Source organism: Pseudoliparis swirei, chromosome 2 (genome assembly GCF_029220125.1).
Source record: "Pseudoliparis swirei isolate HS2019 ecotype Mariana Trench chromosome 2, NWPU_hadal_v1, whole genome shotgun sequence".
In the NCBI taxonomy this organism is placed as follows: domain Eukaryota; kingdom Metazoa; phylum Chordata; class Actinopteri; order Perciformes; family Liparidae; genus Pseudoliparis; species Pseudoliparis swirei.
The window spans coordinates 16978365-16999035 of NC_079389.1; the positions used below are offsets into that span (position 1 = coordinate 16978365).

General features: G+C 41.8%; 1 protein-coding gene across 1 annotated transcript; it reads left to right on the forward strand.

Annotated features, from left to right (window-relative positions):
- Positions 1-10985: 10985 nt before the first annotated feature.
- LOC130202231 (MAGUK p55 subfamily member 4-like) lies at positions 10986-19444 on the forward strand. The gene is made up of 7 exons (XM_056427594.1): positions 10986-11096; positions 11177-11254; positions 11900-11983; positions 12057-12188; positions 18647-18728; positions 18828-18913; positions 19190-19444. The coding sequence occupies exons 1-7, from the start codon at positions 10986-10988 to the stop codon at positions 19442-19444; spliced, it is 828 nt and encodes a 275-aa protein (XP_056283569.1).
- Positions 19445-20671: the final 1227 nt, after the last annotated feature.

The following is a 20671-nucleotide window of genomic DNA, read 5'->3' on the forward strand; positions in this document are numbered from 1 at the left end:
GGAGACCGATGAAAAAGGATGTTGGTGGAGCTGTGCCGACCCCATCCTCTTCAAGCCACGGCCATTGAAACTCTTAAAGGAACAGTGACAGATTTAGTGGAAACTTTTGTTGCGTGTTGTAGATTGCAACCAACAAAATACCCATCTGCAAATATATTCAGAACAGGATTAGAATTTAAATGTTAAATATTGTCTATCGTTCGGTTTCTGAACTCATCCCTAACTTCAGATAACATAACATCGTGAATAACTCTTGCTCCTGCCAGTGTCCGTTAGTGTTTGTCCGTTATGGGCTGCGCAACACGGTGGACTCCGTGGATGAGGACCCATTATCTGTGTTATGTAGATACATAAAAAATAAAAAAATTACATTATTTTTTCTAAGCAAAGTAAAACACGACGATTCTGTTTTCAGATGATTATACACCAATTAAAAAAGGCTTTATGGAAATGTATTTCTGGGTTTCCAGTAAACTGCACTTCCCCTGCTGTAACCTTGAGAACCACAAGTCAGGAAAGTGACAAGCCAAACTTGGTAAAAAGTACACAAACACTTGAGATAATAATATGGACTGGGAAAACGTGTTGTAAGAAAAGATTAAACCAGTTAAAAGTTAACAGCAGCATGGTAGCTGTGGAAGAAAACTCATCTCCTGGATTGCGTCGATGCGGTGACCATTTCTTTGTTGAATGTTTTCATACTCCACATGTTCCAAAGCGACGTAGTAAATGTAATTTACAGAGGTTTATAACCCTCCGGTTGGCTTAATTACAAGTCCAGCTATCTGTCATGTAAGAGCCAGTTGCGTCCCGTTGAATCCTATTTGTGGACAAATCCAGTGTCCCGGTGAATTAATGTGCTTGCTTGTAGAATCAGTTTCTTGTGTGAAGGTTAACTTAAAGCTACAGCTGCCAGTGGAACTAAATGGAATGTATGGGTACTTGTATCTGTTGTTTTTCATTTCTTTGGACCGCTGACATCTGTGGATTCACCTGCAATGTTTACTGCTCGTAAGCAAGGCCACAACCATTGTCAGTCAGCGGCAGATGCAGTAGGCCTACTTATGACAGAGCAAATGTATCATTTAAAAGAGACGGCTCACCTCCAAAAGAAAAGAAAAAAGGTTGTTCTTGCCTGTCGTGCTACTTGTATAGATTGTTTTGGTGTGAGCTGCAGACTGTTAGCGATATCGGCCAGAGAGGCTTCTGCTTTCTCTCCAATGTAATGGAGCGAGATGACATTTGGATTGTGGTGTTTGAAGCGACACATAAACTCAACGGCAATGTCACTTTCCAGAAATTACCTCGATATGCAAAAAAATCCAAAGACATTGTTGTGAGCAGTTTCATTTCGGAAATATTTTCTTTCTATTCATGTCTAATCGTGGGGTGTCACAAGCACGAGCCTCATCTAAACTCAAATCACCTCACACTAAAGCAATCTAGGTTGATTAGATTACACGTCAATGGAACAATATATATATATGTTTAACTGTCCTTAAGACTAGCCTTTAGCATTCAAATCCAGATTGACTCCTCGGCTAACGGAGAAGGGCTCCATCAAGGCTGCCTAAAGTGTTTGTGCCTGTCCATGCATGTTTGTCAATGCATCAGATACAGTGCATAGATAGGAATATTGTTGTACACGTGCCTCTCCTACTCCAGCAGAAGCTTTTTAAAAAATTACGGAGTCTTTTGAATCATGTATTTGTGCCAAACGCTATTGCTGCTATTTAAAAAATGTTTGTCTTTCTCTCCTTTTTTTCCCTTTGTTCTTTTTCTTACTACCCTGTTGAATGTTTTCAACAACCCGTCAATCTACTCGTTGGTATTCCAGCTGTCAATAAAATGGACACAGTTTTAAGTTTTTGACAATTCACCTGGGAAAAAAAGATTACCACAAACGGTACGAATCATTTTTACGGTTTCTATGGAGCCCTTAGAATAATACATCTTCCTGTGTGTGTGTGTGTGTGTGTGTAACGACATGTACAGTACATTTTATGCAAAGGTGCCGAGTGAATTCAAAAAAGCATCAAATAAGAAGAAGAAAAAAAAGTCCAGGTGGGATGCATTTCCATTGACCTGGTTAATGAACTGCCTTTGACTTTGTTGTTCCCATATCTGTCAAAAATGTGTGTACATAGAGAGAGGATGTAGTTATCAGCCTGATCAATACACGTGCAATGTATTGGCTGCTCTTGAAAGTCAAATGGCTGCCATGTCTGAGTTTTTCCAAACAAAGCTATAGGGGGTACACTGTACATCGTTTGACTACAATTATGTCCGCATTGCTCTTCTCGCTGTATCTAATTGGCATTACTCAGTAATTGAGATGCTACAACATAATGGGCGGGTGAGGCCAAAGGTTTATTGCATGTTTCCTATCTGACTTGGTGTGTGCAGAGTTGTGTTTTCTGACAGATCTCTATGCTTTGTTGACTGCTGCAGGTTATGCTGTGTTAAAATATAACTACATCTTGTCCTCCACTCTTTTTTGTGGTCTTCTTCATTTCAAAGACATGCTCCTCTTCCCTCCCTTCTGTAGTCGTCCTGCAGTTCAGCCGTGGAGAAGAAAAGCAGTGCTCGCAAACAAACACGCATCTTGTAAATAAGAGCTTTGTTAGGTGCATGTTAGCAGTCGAAGACGGGATATGGTCATTGTTTTCCATGAGAACAAAGCTTTTTTTGTAACTGATCAACTTGTGTCGGTTGTAAAAAAGAAACAACTCAGAGTTGAAAACAGCTTGACGTTGTTTGTGTTTATTCTAAATGTGGTTGGTGCTGAAAATAGCTGGAAGCAAATTAATGCCGTACTTGAGATTTCGGGGAGGTTGTTTCCATGAATGTAAACTCTACTATCACACCGCCAGCAATGCTCACAAGCATGAACATCTTCTAGTTTGGTGATATGAAACATTCAATTATAATATCTAGCATTGCAATGTGCAATATTCTGACATGTATAAAAAGAAAATAGTTAGAAAATAGTGAGGGCGGCTTTTAGAGCTGGCATATTTTCACAATTTTCTCTTCGAGTTAGTCATTTATTTCCGCCACCAATCATAATTGATTGTTGGAACAGTGAAGAGACTAACAAGTACGTGATTTGGTCCAGAGTAAGGGTTACAGATTAAGTGGAGCAGAAATAAATTGATTGATGACAATCAGACCAGCTGATGACAATCTGTGTTTGTGTATCTGCGAGGCTTTATCTTCAAAAGGAGCTGGATGGACTGGAGACGGGGGTGGAGTGCTGAGCAGAGACACGGTCTGCGGTCCGGAACAATAAAATATATTACGAATATCAATCCGACTGATCATTCCATGGTGCTTGAAGGGGTAACCTAGGTTGCTACTAGTGACGGCGAGACACTTGTCACAATGACAAGCTGTATATCCTTATACAAGATGATCATGACTTTCATTTCAACACATGTGACCTAACAACAAAATAAACAATGAGTCCCTTCCAATATTTCAGCACATTAGTCATCACCCTGACAGGAGAAGCAGCCAAATCAACCAAACACAAATAGTTGGTTCATACTGTCTCCTGAGGTAAACGGTGACATTTTAGATTACTAGTGAAACGTCTTTTGAATCGATTGCAATGGTGACAAAGGATTTAAGCCGACTGAATTTTCATATCAAGCAACGTCGCACAACAAGCGACGTAGCACAATAAACAACGTAGCACAACAAGTGATGTAGCACAACAAACAACTTAGCACAATAAACAACGTCGCACAACAATTGACGTAGCACAACAAGCAACGTAGCACAACAAACAACGTAGCACAACAAACAACGTCGCACAACAAGCGACGTAGCACAACAAGTGACGTAGCACAACAAACACGTAGCACAACAAACAACGTCGCACAACAAGCGACGTAGCACAACAAACAACATAGCACAACAAGTGACGTAGCACAACAAGCGACGCCCGCCTGCGTTCCTGAAAGAGCAATAGGCTACAAGTGTCAAACTGCCCAAACTTGTGTTGCCCTGATTTGCGCCCCTTCCGACACGCACACGTGTGACAACATGCACATCCACCAGTCTGGTGTTTTTAACGAGGGATTTATGTTCATCTTCTGAGTTCATCTCGGTTGATAAAGCTGAATGTGAAGAGCTGTTCTTCAAGAAAGCCCCTCATGCCCTGGACCAGCTGCAGAGCCTGGATGTAGCCGAGTGGGGGGGGGGGGGGGGGGGGCTAATTTCAGATTTGGTAAACTGTGTGTCTTGTTACTGGTGTCAGTTTATATATAAAAAAGTGGATACATGTTTTAATGTATTACAATAATTCATTTTTTAAAAAGCAGGTGTGTTCAGTGAAGTAACTTTTTTTTTCGAAAACCATTTCCTACAATTTAGCATTTGTGTAGCTGTGTGTGTATTCCTCTCACCAACCAACCATGCTGCGTTATTAAAACAGTTGTGACTTGTGAGTGGGAACAGTTAATTTTTGGAAGTACAATGTGTGCACATCATCATTTCCAGACTGATAATCCCTTTTTTGCTCTGTTCTAAAAACAATTGAAAAGTCATGTCTCATGATGTGTGCAACAGCCTGCACACATGCATTGCATTTCATAGTAAAGTATGGGATCAGTTAAGCACATATTTGTGCATCTATGGGGTTAAATTTATCAACTGAGAATAGGATACCTTTTAGAGATAAGATGAAGTGAACTGAATTCAAGTGCATTTAAAGCCTGAAATGTGGACGGAAACCCTCGATATCAAACTTCTGAAAAGGACTATTGAAAGTAATCTGTGAAATCTCTCAGGCTGAGTCGAGTAGAACAGACATTATCTTGGAAAGGGCACAGCTCACATCCGCATCGCCCCATACGATAAGAGCACCGCACCAAATAAAGACAGAATTGTATAAAATGTCAGAGTATCCACCACAGCAGGGACACGACTAGCTGAGGCCAAAGGTCGGTGCCAAAGCTCTGAGCTTTGGGCTGGGCGGTGTCACTGGTGGTGTTACTCTGTTTGATGAAGTCCTTCAGCACAAGGACAGCTTTGATACCGTAGACATCTTTGATATCCACTGACTTTCATGGAGCAATTCTTTTGATATCCTGAGAGAAAATGTTTTAATATAAAGGTGTTTTGTCTCCATAAAATACAATCTACTAAAATAAATGGATGTAACCCTTATTTTGGCTGTGTTTGTGTGTGTTTTGAGACTTGAACATTGTAAGAAAGGAACAACATTTTGCTGCACTTATCATTTGCTTTCTCATCTCTGTAAACTACATCCATTTAGATTATAAATACAGAGTACGGCTGTCCAAGGACTCATAGAAGTCTCGCTTAACTTCTTTACTTCAAGGACAAACCCTTCATGGACAAAACAAAACGCACAACATGTTGTACCAAATTAAGAAATGACAATATTTTGGCAGACAAACTTTGCTTGGGACAGTTTATACATCATGCACAACTCTGACCTCCAATCTCATTGGCTGTCTTTAGCTGAACTCATTGTGACGAGAGAGGGATCGAATACATTGTATTGGATCTGCACATCAATTTTAAAATGTTTTTGTTCTACACAATTCATAAATATGTCTAATGTCTTAACCCTCCTGTTACCTTAGGGTCAATTTGACCCCATTCAATGTTTAATCCTCCTGTTACCTTTATATTTACTGACATATTTTACCCTTGGGGTCAATTTGACCCCAACAATTAAAACCTCCAGAAAATTATTAGAATTAATATTGTTTTCCAAGTTTAAGTGTGAGGTACTTTATGTTTGTTTGTTGACTACCTAAATAGCCCTTTAAATATATAAAAAAGTTGATATTTCTTATATGTTTGACACAGTGAAAAACAGCCTGGGGTCAAATTGACCCCAAAGAACACCGACATTAAACATTGAATGGGGTCAAATTAACCCGAAGGTAACAGGAGGGTTAAAATGCTGTTGTGAGGCTTTCATAACAATGTAGTGGTTGGTTTCATGGACGGCGAACAGCCAGCAGCCTGACAAGGGCAAAGAGCAGTAGAAATGTGAATACTGTTACAACTTTAAAAATACAAATGACATCCAAAAGTGAATAAGTACGCCACAGTTGAAAGGCAAAAATGTCAGCCTTGAGAAAGTAAACCAAAGATATTTTCAAAGCAGACCTGAAAGAAGGCACATATTCGGTTACTATTGAAAACTGGATGCCCGGTAGAGCTTTCAGAATAATTCAGCCAAGCACTGCCCTCTAAGCACCCACATTTCGTCACGTCATCCTGACCTCGTATTGGCGCTCCTCTGTTCCATCTTCCCGACGGCCTCCGTCCCCGTCTCTCATTGTAACAATACGATAACAAGTGTGAATGTTGGCAAATGGTCAGAGGGCGAGTAGCTGAACTTATAGGAACACTTGGAACAAAAGCTGTTAAAGAAAGAGTGTTTTTATGTCTGAAATTTAAAAAAGCAGACATATTTCTTATCAGACACATATTCCATCTGCTATGTGATGTTATTCTGAACATGCAGGAACTTGAACACATCAGGACCTTCAATAATTCAGATTTATATAAACACTCTACAGGAGCTCTGAAGTAAACAACTGAATGGTATTTGACATTTGATTGGCTCTGACATTTCTTTTATTAGCTGACCAGGTGGAGAGTTTCTGTGCCACAGATCAATCCACCAGGAGGAAAGGTGAGCAGGAAGGCATCCACGCGACATCTCTTTGGATCCTTCAGGTGACATCCTCTGTGCCCAGCTGAGTGAGTGTCACCCCAAACTGTTCAGTGCTCATGTTTTATTACAAAAAAGTTAAAAAGTTATTAAAACACTTCGATGTAATGTAGGGTTAACATAACGCGGAAACCAGCAATACCTCCACTTTGACAAAACAACAAGAAGCCCTGACTAAATGTAACATTTTCGTGCAATTTGATAATAATAAAAATGGCAGAACCGAGAAATAAAATAAAATGTTTCAGTAAGTCGCAGGAAATGGCATCAGTAATGTTCAGGAGAAGGCGTGTGCTGTGCAAAAAAAAGTATGATTAAATCTGCCCTTCATGTCATTGTTAAAATGTCAAAATGAACAAATGTTGTTCCAGAACTTTCTCTTAAGATTTCATTCATGACATTCAAGGTGTTCTCAGAAAAAGGAAAATACATAAACTGAGCAACCTAGGTTGTGGTTATGAATTGATTTGATTTATTTGACATTTTTGGGAGGTAGTACCATTTATTTTGTAATCTCACCTCTAATATTCTGCCACAAATACAATTTGCAAAGAAAACCTTGTCTTCCCATGGCTCTTAATTACATTATATTACATATCATTACCGAGAAGCAGTGAACCGTATGAAAAGAGCTCTCACCAGATTATTATTATTTTAATTGTTTAACTCAAGTGTGGGATTCATTTGAGGAGCTCATACACTTTCTGGACAACAGCAGTGAGGGCTTTGGATCCGAGGCATTCCCGGAGGTTGTGCCCAGTCCATCTGGGGCCCAAATGTCATCTAATGTTATCGCATTGCATGAGTACAGCAGACATTATGTTGATTAAGAAATAATTTAATGTAATAATAATGTGGAAACAGTTGCTTTAATTGCAACTTATATTTTTCCATCTTGTTTTTACACTTTCATTTAACTGCTGTAACATTGGGCCTTTTAAACATTAAAACGTGTATTTCATTAGTTAGTTTAGTGTTTAGTAGAACAATATTCATTTACCAAATGAGGAAAGGTATATTTCTGTTATTTCTCCGGGGGTTCCCGCTGCAGTGATCGATGGCATGTCCGACCCTCAACCTCAACTTCACAGTCAGTGTTGCAGAAGCTTATTGGACAAAGAAGCAATTTCTTGTAATTGAATTGCTCAGCTTAGCGTCCCTGGTTTCTTCCCATCAACATAAAACCCACCATATGGACAAGTCACTGAATAAGTAGATAACAAGACGCTGTAAGAGGCACAAAACAAACCTGTCTTTGTCCTGCTGACTGCACACAGATCTCGAGTCCACGAAGCTGAGATTAATCAACCCATAGATAAACCATAAAGCATTTCATATTCTATCAATATTCATGTGAAGAATGTTTTGTTCAAAGCGGTTTCATTGCGGTTAGCATAAATTAGGTTTTCTCATCATTCAATCTGTTACAGCTCTCCACACTGCACACGTGTGGTCTAATTATAAAATGTATTTTGTCTCTTTATAAGACATTCATAGTGCTTTTATGCATATAAAAAGTTTCATTGATTGATTGTTGAGGATGGCATACAGAACAGATGCCTCAAGTCCTTTTGATTGATAAAACATGTTCACGCCACATTATAATGTTTAAAAGCACAAGACTGATTACCTTCGCATTGAAAATGCCGGAAGGTTATGTTTTGATCGCCGTGTATTTATTTATTTATTTGTATGCGTGTTATTCGCAAAACTCAAAAACTATTGAACCGAATCGCATGAAATTTGGTGGGATGATTGTTTATTATCCGGGGACCAGTTGATTAGATTTTGGGATCGATCGGGTCAAAGGTCAAGGTCAAAGGTCATGAACAGGTCAAATCTTCTTGAATCACATGGAATTTGGTGGGATGATTGGTTATTATCCGGGGACCATTTGATTAGATTTTGGGATCAATCGGGTCAAAGGTCAAGGTCAAGGTCATGGAAAGGTCAACATCTTTTTTTTACCATAGCACGATACATTTTTGTCCAATTGGCATGCAACTAATGCCAAAATGTTCATAATTCAATGCCCAATCTTGTGATATGCGAAGGTATGCGCTCTACCGAGTGCCCGTTCTAGTTAGTCTATGTTCTGATGTTTACAGGTATGCCGCTAATTAGGGTATGGGATGCGATAATTAAAGGTTTGATTTAATTCTTATTTTAGAGAGGCCTTCACTCCTCAATCAACTCTTTCATAAAATTATCCAAATGTCAACTTCATATATAACATTATGCCCCGATCACAATCAGAAGAAAAAGATGAAGGGTTGATGCATCATGTTCCTGCTTTATTGCTAGAATGAGACATGTTTAATGGATTTGTGTTTGTTTACCCGCAGGACTGGAAACACTTCTTGGCACGGGACCATGTTAGATCCACAAAGGGTCAGCTGGTGGCAGCCGAGCCCATGCCGCTTCATCCCTTTTGTCATAGTGACGCTCTGGGGAACATTTCCTCTCAACACATGTCAATTAGATTGGACTGGATGAATTATGGTATATTACGGTTATGTCGGCACCTCCCTGCTTTTACCTCCTAAATTTAAAATGGCTTTCTATTTAAAGGGCTTCACGGTTGGCTGCATGAAAAGACTGCTTCCTTGAATGGTAATTATGTTGTGAGCAGCAATGTGTGGGTCCCTGGTACATTCAGTGGGTATATTTGTACACCTTGCTGCTCTCAAACCTGAGAAAAAGCACACGAAGAAACAGATCGTAGTAACCACATTGTATGTTCTTTTTGAGAAAAGAAGAAGTTTGGGTTGAACGGGTCACAGAAAAAACAGTAAAATCTTTAGATCAACAGTAGAGTAGATTCACATGAATAATTAAAGACAAATGTCCTAGCAGTTTGGGTTGACAATATTTAAAGATAGCGCACTGTTTCTTGCTTACTGAAATCATTTAATATAAATATTTATCTGGACTTGCTGACAGAACTCTGACGAGAAACGCAGAGAAACAACAATATCCTTCCCTATTAAAAGTCCTTCAAGCGCCACATTTTGTAACACATTTGGAGTCAAGCCAAACGTTCACATTGTGGGTTATTTTCTCAAACTACACAAAGTTTCTCAGAAAAAAACTTTATTTTAAACCCACATTAGTCGGGCTGAAAAAGCTACTTCTCACCCCTCTTGGTAAATAAGCCGATGAATAACGTGGTCGTCTGCAGAACTCAGCTTGATCAGAATCAGCTTTATTGGCCATGTATATGTGCAGATACATGGAATTTGACTCGGTTTTACTTGCACTCTCGTCATACATACATGCATTTTGCAAAGTCCACGGTGTCATCAATGTCCATCGCTGCTTATGCTGCCAATGCTTTACCGGTTAACAGTGGAGCGAGGTGAAGCCACTGTCAGGCATGAAGAATTCTTTCGGAGGTGATTAGATAATGTTTTTTGTCGTCATCTTCTCTATAGGGCTGCATTTTGGGGCTTTTCCAACAAGGACATCACCAGACTGGAAGGCGGTCCTCCATTAGCCAACAGTGATAGATCATCATTGGCCTGTCTTTGATTGCTGAGGGTTGAGGTGGATCTGTTGTAAGTTCTTCCATCAGCTGCTGACAATCCTGGTGGTACTTTCTTTTACTTTTTTGAAGCAGCGATGAATAAATGCATTTCTCCCCTTAACTGAGTCGTGCCACTCTGTTCATCTGAAATGATGCATGACATAACCAGAGGTGGAAGAATTATTCTGATCCTTTACTTAAGTATCACTTTGAAAATGCTCTATACATCAAATAGAAGTACACATTCAACACCATAGTAAAGTTAAGGTAAGTACATACTGTCAGAAAGGTAAATGTATTAATTGTGCAGTAAATGCTCCATGTCAGTATTTTACTATTTTGGATTAATATTACTGCTGTACTAATGTCTATGTATAGCGTTTTAACTGCGGTAGAAGGTGTGGGAGTTGTGCTAATTGTAATGTGTTTATATCCTGTTGGGTAGTTTAATTTACAGAAATCTGTAACGTCGCCTTCCTCAAAATATATCGTCTTCATATAGGGTACGGGTAGTGATCTCAATATTCTGGACGGGAGAACAAATAAACTCATTCTAAATGTAAAAGTTTCAACAATACTATTCATTGTAAGGACATTGACCAAATGTAATTTGAATATTTGTTTTTCTTCTGTTGGGGCCACTTCTGTGAAATGTAAACAATACATTTTGGTGTCTGATTTATACAAATGTTCTGTGTGTGTGTGTGTGTGTGTGTTTGTGCAGGTGTGGGTGAAATGCTGACCAGTGTGGTGGAGGACATCAGTCTCGCGGTCAGCAGAAACATTGTTGGTGCTGAAGTTCTGCATGAACTGCTGAGTGCACCGTGGCTGCACGCTCTGCTGAAGGTACGACAAGAAGAACCCTAAAGCAGACACACCATGCACATGTCAAACAATGACCTCATTTCCTGTTTCCATTGCGATAGATTTATGAGTGCCTGTTGCAGTTTGGGAGGTCCACACCCTCACCCCTTCTGCCTTGTGCCTTAGGACTCTCACACGAGGTTTATGCACACACACACACACAAAGAGACACACACAAACACACACACACACAAACGAAACTATCAGTATGTATCTTGTACACACTGGGATAAGCATGTTCATGTTTGAACAGAAAGAAGGACAATGCAATATGTGTCTTCAGAATAATAAATGTACGTATGATCATGATAATAATGCCAACAATATTAATTATTACTATTATAAGGGTTATTTGGGAGTTTTTCCTGGTCCGATGAGAGGTTTTGGGGCAGGGATGTCTATGTGTACAGATTGTAAAGCACTCCGAGACAAATTTGTAATTTGTGAAATTGGGCTGTACAAATAAACTGAACTGAATTGAATTGAATTGCATTGAATTGAATAATTCCCGAAAAAAGAAAATAAATCCCCCAAAATAAGCATTGCCTTGACATCAATAGGAACATGTCCTTGGTCATAACTAAAACTGTCCAAAGTTTGAGCTCATTCTTAATCATATTAATGTCACACAAAAAAAGGCCTCATAGATTACTACGACTATACTAATGTGCTTTTATTGATCCCACAGTGGGGAAATTCTTCCCTGCATTTAATTACATCTGATATGAGTGTTAGCATCTGTATTCCTGTCTAACTATCTGTCTGTCTGTCTTCCTGTCCATCAGATCATGGCTACAATACAAATGGTCCACCGTCCCTCCGCTGAAGCCAGAGAGCTCTACAGCCTCCTCAGCTCACCACACATGCAGGTGTGTATCACTCATACAAGCTCTTGCAGAACTTGTGGGTGCTCTGCTATAACATGTGCTACCTGTCCCTCAGGCCCTCCTATCATCTCAGGACAGTGTAGCCCAGTCAGACTATGGACCCGTTTTACCGCCTCTGCCTGATGACATGCCCGAGGGCGAGGAGACCATGAGGGTCGTCTGTCTGGTGAAGAACAACCAGCCGCTGGTGAGACATAAGCTTTCTTTCTATTTTCAATTGTAGTTTTTTATTATAGTTTCAGGATCGGCTGGTAATACAAATAAAGACCCCTTGTTTGTAACTAGCGCAGTTAACACAAAGTCTTAGACAACGTGTCTGTTATTTTCCATTTCCACCAGTTCTACAAGAGAAGTTATAAAATGCTGAAACTGGTCAAACCTGAGAACACATCTTATTTATTCCTCCTTAAATAAATACATCTGGTTGTCAGCGAAGATCCGTATTCTTTCGAACATAATAATATGGTGAGCTAATATTAATTATTCAACCCAGTTTCCCAGTTAAATGTAGATATTTAGATATTAGTTATGGAAGGAAAATAAGTATGTTTACTCAAGAACTTTGAGGTACTTTTACTGTGCTTGATGTTCCGCTCCTTCATACTTCTACGACACTAAATCTCAGAGAATAATGTATTTTTTCTCCACTACATGTATTTTAAAATGTCAGAAGTATTCATATCTTCTAATGAGCTAAAAATAGCACGAGTGTAGAAGTCCTGCATTTAAACTAAAAGTACAAAAGTATTATCATAAGAATATACTTAAAGTGCCATCAGTAAAATTACACATTGTGCAGAATGGCTCATTTTAGAATAATGTATATATTATTGGAATCTAATTTGTTGTATCACAATTCTTAATCAGCTCAATGATGATTTTTAGATTTTCATATTCATATTTTATTTTCATATTCTTCGTTATAAATTACATGGTATGAAGTGAGATATAACTGCCATATGTTGGGGTAATGTACCACACTGAGGCCATGTGGTCGGATTTAAATAACTCATTTGAATGTAATAACTCATTTCCCGGGTCAATTGAGAGTTATTTGTCTGTGGTTTGATAGTTATTGAGCTGCAACTGCCTCACAGTTACGTTTACATCTATGAGAAAAGATATGTCATCATCTTTTGTTCACCAAGAACAGAGAAGAGCGCAAAGCAAGTGTAGGAGACGGAGTTCGAGGGATTCGTAGTAGTTGGAGCAGCCTCCGTCGCCTCACTTTGGACCGTCGGGACCCTGCAAGGAGGGTGTGGTCGGGGGAGGAGCTTAGAGCAACTGAAAGTGAAGCCAGGCCTTTTCCGAGGGGAGGCCGGTCGCGTCCTTTTCTCCCCCGGTACGAGTCAACCGGAAGCTGCTGTTTGCGTCCACAACCCGCAGAGCTTTGGAAGAAAGGGCTCCACCAATCAGCTCCTACTGTCTTCAGCCCGGCCTCCTGCACTGGTAAGAGGTGGAGGACTGTCAATCAATGCCCTCATCAAGCATCCATCAAGGCGACAACCAGTTCATCATTGAGTTCAGCCATTATGTTACTTTCAAATCAGTCATAATTATGATCCTCGCCATGTGTCGACTGTCATCACCAGTCTTTTTCTTCTTACCATCCTTTTGGCTCTTTTTTTACGTGTTCCCGCACTGCTGTTCTTTTTCAATCATGTATATTTTAAAATTCTCTTGCCGCTTTCTTTCTTGTCTTCATCCATCTCCTGACATGGAGGTCCATTTTTAGAGAAACCCAATCACAAGGAGGGAGAAGGTGCCTCTACCGGTGGGACCAGTGATGACTACGCCTACCCTCCTCCTCCGGTCTCAGTTTACAGTCGGAGCTTTCCTAACTCCCCCGTCTTTTACAAAAAGGGGGCGACAGGGGGACAATCGAGGAACATCCCTACGCCCGGCTGGAGCCCCTCTTGTACTGGGATGAGCCCACTTAGAGCCCACACAGCACCTTCTCGTCCTGCAGCTCATCGCTCTACTCGGCGGCAGGGGGCGAGCACCCTCCCGACCCCTGCCAGGCAACATGTCTGTCAAACTGGATCTCACAACAAACTCCAAGAAGAGCCTCTTCGTCGTCCCTCAGTGACCCACGACTCGACCGCTTCCCATCATAATGGACGCCAGAAGCCACAACAGCAGACGAGAAACGAGCAGGGGCAACCAAAACGGCGTCAACAACGGGAGCTCCCCAAACGGTGCGGCGTGGAGGAACTCCGATCCACCGTCCAGACGGTGGCCACGAGCATTGAGCGCGGCCCGCAAGACGTCCGCCATCTTGACCAGAAGATGGTGGCCGCCACGGAGATGATCACCGGCGGTGTGGAGGAGAACGCCCAGGCGCTCAACCTGCTGGCCGAGGTGGTCGACAAGCTCCAAGGGATCATCGTGGCCAGCGAACACACAGAGGCGTTGGCTCCGTGCAGGCCCAAACGGCACACTCCTCCCCCACCTCCTCCAAGGGTCTCCTTAATGGCTCCCAAAGAGGTCCGCAAACCTCCCACACCTTACCCACGACACCTCTCGTCCTCCTCTTCTTCTTCTTGCACTTCCTTGTCTTCATCCACGTCTGTCAGTGCCTGTGCAGACGGTTTTATGACATCGAAGTGTCCAAAACGAACGAACGGGGGCTCCAGGAGGACGGTGGTGACCTTGGGTGTCCCCCACAGGGCAGGTGGGGGTGGTGGTAACGGACAGGCGAGGCTCCACAATGGAGCGGCTCTGGAGGAGCAACAAGACTGTCGCAGCACAGGGGGCTTGACAACCAAGAAGAGGAAGAAGAAGAAGAAGAAGTAGGGCCCAAAACAAGCCTCCTCCTCTCCTTGTCTGCTGTGGTGTTGAAAATAGACTCTGAAACTGAATAAGATATCTCGACTTCTTCTTTTCAATATAAATCAGAATTTGAATCCCAAAAATGAGTTTAAGGTACAAAGTGAGACCACATACCAGAAGCAGACGAACAAGTCGACCAACTAACACTTTTCAGAGACTTTTTTTTTTTCATCTCTGGATTTACCACTGAAACGTGGTGTGAAACGCAAAATATTTGAAGGTACAAACGAATTACATCTCAGAATCAGAATCAGAATTGTATTTATTGTAGTGCTGTGAAAAATAACGCGTTAATTCAATTACAGGTTTAACTAGTTTTTTTTTTTTTTTTACGCATTTAACGCATGCGCAGAATGAGCTTCCAATCCGTCTGTTGTTGGTCGTCGGGACGAAAAAAAAGTCACTTGCAAAATGAGCTTCCAATACACCACTTCAATCTGAACTCTGTCCGCTCTCATGCAGACGGTCTGTTCATCGGTAATGATCCTTCCGCAGGTTCACCTACGGAAACCTTGTGACGACTTTTACTTCCTGTCGATCAGGGTCTCAACACGTCGATCGCGACCTGCCAGTCGATCGCGGCGTAGTGTCGATCGCATGACATTAAAGAGATTGGCCCGCCCCCTGACATGTTCTCTATAGCACGTCTTTGTTCTTTTATTAAGCTAAACGTCTGTTGTTGATCGTATCTCCACAGCAGCATGTCATTTCTGTCTCTTCGCGTTGCGTTAACACTTATCGATCTCCGTCTCGCGCCACAGAGCTCCGTGCGCGCGCATCGGACCGAGCAAAAAAAGTCACTTGTCAATCTGTCCACCTGTCCGGGCGGTGAGGTTTCAGCTTTGCAGCGGTGTCCCGCCGTCCCTTTCATCACGGCCCAGTTCATGAAGAAAACCCACACAGTCAGTTTGCCTCAGCAGCTGCTAGAGGAAGACTAGAGGCCTTTAGATTGTATCATGGTGGAGTTAATGGTTGACAAACAAGAGAAAATGTTCTGTTTAACCCTCCTGTTACCTTTACATTTACTAACATATTTTACCCTCGGGGTCAATTTGACCCCAGCAATTAAAACCTCAGAAATTTATTAGAATTAATATTGCTTCCCAAGTTTAAGTGTGAGGTACTTTATGTTTGTTTGTTGACTACCTAAATAGCCCTTTAAATAAATAAAAAAGTTGATATTTCTTATGTTTGACACAGTGAAAAACAGCCTGGGGTCAAATTGACCCCAAAGAACACCGACATTAAACATTGAATGGGGTCAAATTAACCCGAAAGGTAACAGGAGGGTTAAACATTCTGTTAAGGATGAAGATGTATTAATGTTCCATATGGAAGAAAACTGCTAAATAACTGCTGAGTTGCAGCACCATTGTATAGAAGAATGTATAAATGTATATATCTGTCTTTTGTCATAAATCTCTATGTTCTCACAAACTATACTGAGAATATCGGTAATATGTGATTAATCATGATTAAGCCACAAAAACCTGTGATTAACCCGATTAAAAATTTTAATCGTTTCACAGCCCTAATTTATTGCCAAGTAGGTTTACACCTACCTGCAATTTGTTCTGGTGTATAGGTGCATACAGTGAACATAAAATGAACATAAAACATACAAACACAATAAGTACTAATCTCTTATTCCACCAGCTATTACATTACATTACATGTCATTTAGCAGACGCTTTTATCCAAAGCGACTTACAATAAGTGCATTTCAACCTAGAGTACAAACTAAGAACAACAAGAATACAGGAAGTAACATTTCCTCAACATAGTCGAACTACAAAAGTACCATAAGTAAGTGCTATTTAAGTGCCACTGAAGTGCAAATCTGTGTTTTAATCCAGATATAGTCGGAAAAGGTGTGTTTTCAGTCTCCGACGGAAGATGTAGAGACTTCCTGCTGTCCTGATGTCAGTGGGGAGCTCGTTCCACCACTGAGGAGCCAGGACAGCAAACAGTCTGGATTTCGAGTGATTAGCTCGAGGTGCAGGAGTCACAAGTCGATAGGCTGTTGCCAAGCGGAGCGAACGTGCCGGGGTGTACGGTGTGACCATATCCCGGATGTAGACGGGGCCCGATCCGTTCAGAGCACGGTACGCCAGAACCAGTGTTTTGAAGCGGATGCGGCAGCCACCGGTAACCAGTGGAAGGCGGAGGAGCGGAGTGGTGTGGGTGAATTTCGGGAGACTGAAGACCAGTCGAGCTGCTGCATTCTGGATGAGCTGCAGAGGTCGGATGGCCTTAGCAGGTAGACCAGCCAGGAGGGAGTTGCAGTAGTCGAGGCGTGAAATGACCAGAGCCTGGATCAGAACCTGCGCCGCCTTCTGAGTAAGAAGAGGCGTATTCTCCTGATGTTGTGCAGCATGTACCTACAGGAACGCGTCGTCGCAGCGATGTTGGCTGTCAGGAGAGTTGACTGTCTAGTGTTACCCGAGGTTCCTGGCAGTCAGGGTAGGGGCCAACACAGAGCTGTTGAAGGTGATAGTCAGGTCATGGGTGGAGAGCCTTTCCCTGGAAGGAATAGTAGCTCAGTCTTGTCAGGGTTGATCTTCAGGTGGTGAGCAGACATCCACTGAGAGATGTCAGTCAGACAGGCAGAGATTCGCACCGCCACCTGTGTTTCGGACGGTGGAAACGAGAAGATCAGTTGGGTGTCATCGGCATAGCTATGGTAGGAGAAGCCATGCGAACGAATGACAGAGCCGAGAGAATTTGTGTACAGAGAGAAGAGCAGGGGACCCAGGACGGAGCCTTGAGGAACCCCAGTAGTGAGAGGACAAGGATCAGACACAGATCCTCTCCAAGTTACCCGGTAGGTGCGGTCTTTAAGGTAGGAAGAGAAAAGAGCGAGTGCAGTGCCTGAGATCCCCAGGTCCTGAAGAGAAGAGATCAGGATCTGGTGATTCACGGTGTCAAATGCTGCAGAAAGGTCGAGAAGGATAAGGACAGAGGAGAGAGGCTGCTCTAGCAGTGTGAAGCTGCTCAGAGACAGCAAGGAGGGCAGTCTCTGTTGAGTGGCCGGCCTTGAATCCAGACTGGTGAGGGTCAAGAAGGTTGTTACTGTGGAGATAGGAGGACACTTGGCTCAAGATAGCTCGCTCCAGAGTTTTGGAGAGAAAAGGAAGAAGAGACCGGTCTGTAGTTGCTGACTTCAGACGGGTCGAGCGTGGGTTTCTTCAGGAGAGGGTTGACTCTCGCCTCCTTCAGAGAGTTGGGGAAACAACCAGTTGAGAGTGAGCTGTTAATAAGATGGGTGAGAAAGGACAGAAGATCAGGAGCAATAGCCTGGAGAATGGGAGACGGGACGGGGTCAAGGGCGCAGGTGGTCGGTCGAGCGGAGGTCACCAAGCTAAGAACTTGATTGGGAGACAAGGGGGTGAAAGAGGAAAGAGAGGGGGATGAAGAAGTTAGTGTTGGTGAGGTGATAGAAGATGGATTTGTAAACTGTGACATTCTCACCTCTCCTGTATTCATTGCAGATGCTTTTGTCAGACCATATGTTAGTCTTCGCCTTTCTCATCTTAATTTAGCTGTAATTAGTTCAAGGAAGTCCAGGTGGTTTAATGCACAACTCAACGGGACAGTCGTTACAATTGAATTGGCGTAAACTGAATTCTAATTTCCTTCTATCAGCTCATGCTTCAAGAGGTTCAGTCATCAGTTCCTTTTATCCCATCCTCCATTTGTATTCTTCCCCAATGTGCTCCTCTCTCTCTACACAGAGCTGGCGTAAAAGCTGTCACTTATTGCTTCTGTAGCCACTAACGGTCACTCAATTTGGAATAATTGTCTGTATGTCAGGGGGCGACGATTAGGAGGGACGAGGAAACGGGAGAGATCTACATGGCCAGGGTGATTCATGGAGAACTGGCCGACCGCAGCGGTGAGATAAAACTGTATTAAATAGGAATTAAATATAACATACAATACCATTACACAGTCAGAATGTGAAATTTCATGGTTTCATGTGTATGTTTCCCAGGACTCCTCTATCCTGGTGATCTGTTAGTGGAGGTAAACGGAAGCCCTGTGGTGGGTATGGAGCCAGGACTGGTCGTCCAGATACTGGTAGGACTCCTGAAGGGGGAGTTAAATACATAAGTCTATCAAAATAAAGGCCAGAGATGACATATGTAACAATATTGTTCATTTTCCTTTTTTGTGACACCAAAAATATTTCTCCACAATATCAAACAAGTCAATAAATTAGAAAATAGAATAAGGAATAGCTCCTGTTTAGTTTTGTGACCGCATACTGCTAATACTTGTGATCTTGTAATCTGAATATTAAAACAATTGATCGGTTATTTACGAGTATTTGTTGTATTTGCAGATGATTTGCAGATGATTTCCCAGGGAACAATCCTGTTCAAAGTCATTCCTGATAGAGCTCAGAGCAGCCCTCGTGTTTCCCGGCCTGCAGGAGGACGACTTTGTGGAGCTGGAGGAGGCGTCCCGGCTGATGGAGGTCAAGTACAAACAGTTTTTCGACCACACGCTGGTGAACGACGACCTCCAGCACGCCTGCATGCAGCTCTGCTCCGTCATCCAGGAGGCGCAGGACGAACCACAGTGGATACCTGTCAGCTGGAGGAGTAAAGGAGGAGAGGGGAGATGTTGGAAGAGTATGGGACAAAAAATACTATGAGTGATGATAAGATAAGAAAATAAGGTGGAGACGTGTCGGATAAAAGGGGACAATGGTGAGCGAAATATGAAGAACTGGGGAGGAGAGAAAAGACCTGGATATGGAGGTAAAGGAGGTGAAGAAAGATGTTGCAACATGATGGAGAGGAGGCTGCGTGAAGGGAATTCTTATTCGTATTTGGAATTTGCACCAAAACTCTCAAATAGTATTTATAATTGTAGTTGTGCAAATATTTCTCAGAGATCAATTTCTATGTGAAGCATGTTTTTTCCAATTTCGACCTTACATTATCTTTTTATTCATTCTCAATATTGGCAGGATAGCGAGTGAATAATACTAATAATAGAATAAAGGGCGGCTGCATGTCAGCATCACGTTAGCGCACGTCTTCTGTTAAACGCTGCACTTTAAAGTGAAAGTTAACTGACATGAAATCAGACCTGTATTTTCATTATTTACTTTCTGTAGAGGGATTTGTGTTTTAGGTGGACGAAGAAAAGCCTGAATAACTGCTGTGGCACCTCACCGGTAAACCCTCCTCCAACTCTGATGTCTGTCCAGGGTGTCCTGTTGAGCACATGTTACATGAGGGCTCGTGAAACAATTAATAGATGCATTAATACGTTTTTAATATGGTTTAATTAGACATTTCTTCAATCTTTATTGTCTTTTAAACATATTTTTATGACACTCAACGAGCTGCTTTTGGAGTGGCGTGTGTGTCCACCTGATAAATGGCAGTCAAATATACACTCTTTTAGCTCAGTTTTTGGTCTCCACCATCTATACAACCTGCAGCGAGCAGCGTAACACAACATAACAGATAACAAGACACGGTTGAGCGGATGGGACAGAAGATATTGTGACAATAACTACAATAAAAAAATATACGGAGAGTGTAAATATATAAGAATTCAGATATTGTACTAAAGTAAAAGCAGTGATCCTACAGTTTAGAATGAGTTGTATAAGATCAAAATGACAGCACTCGTTGCCCTTATCAGAATAAACTGAGGAGTATATTTATTTATTGCATGCATATGTTATTCACTTTAAAGGAACTGTGTATTTTGAAAATTAGCAGCAAACAAATATTTGCTATTTAAAAGTTTAGTGGCTTTATGGCGTCCTGAGCAGTCCCCGCTGTGTTCAATCACAATCACCGCCCATGTGTTTGG

Excerpts from the sequence above, each read along its gene's own strand:
- LOC130202231 (XM_056427594.1), top strand. The coding sequence starts at position 10,986 with ATGCTGACCAGTGTGGTGGAGGACATCAGTCTCGCGGTCAGCAGAAAC. Across the intron at positions 11,984-12,056 it reads TCAGCTCACCACACATGCAG|GCCCTCCTATCATCTCAGGA; the intron begins GTGTGTATCACT and ends CCTGTCCCTCAG. Across the intron at positions 12,189-18,646 it reads TGAAGAACAACCAGCCGCTG|GGGGCGACGATTAGGAGGGA; the intron begins GTGAGACATAAG and ends TCTGTATGTCAG.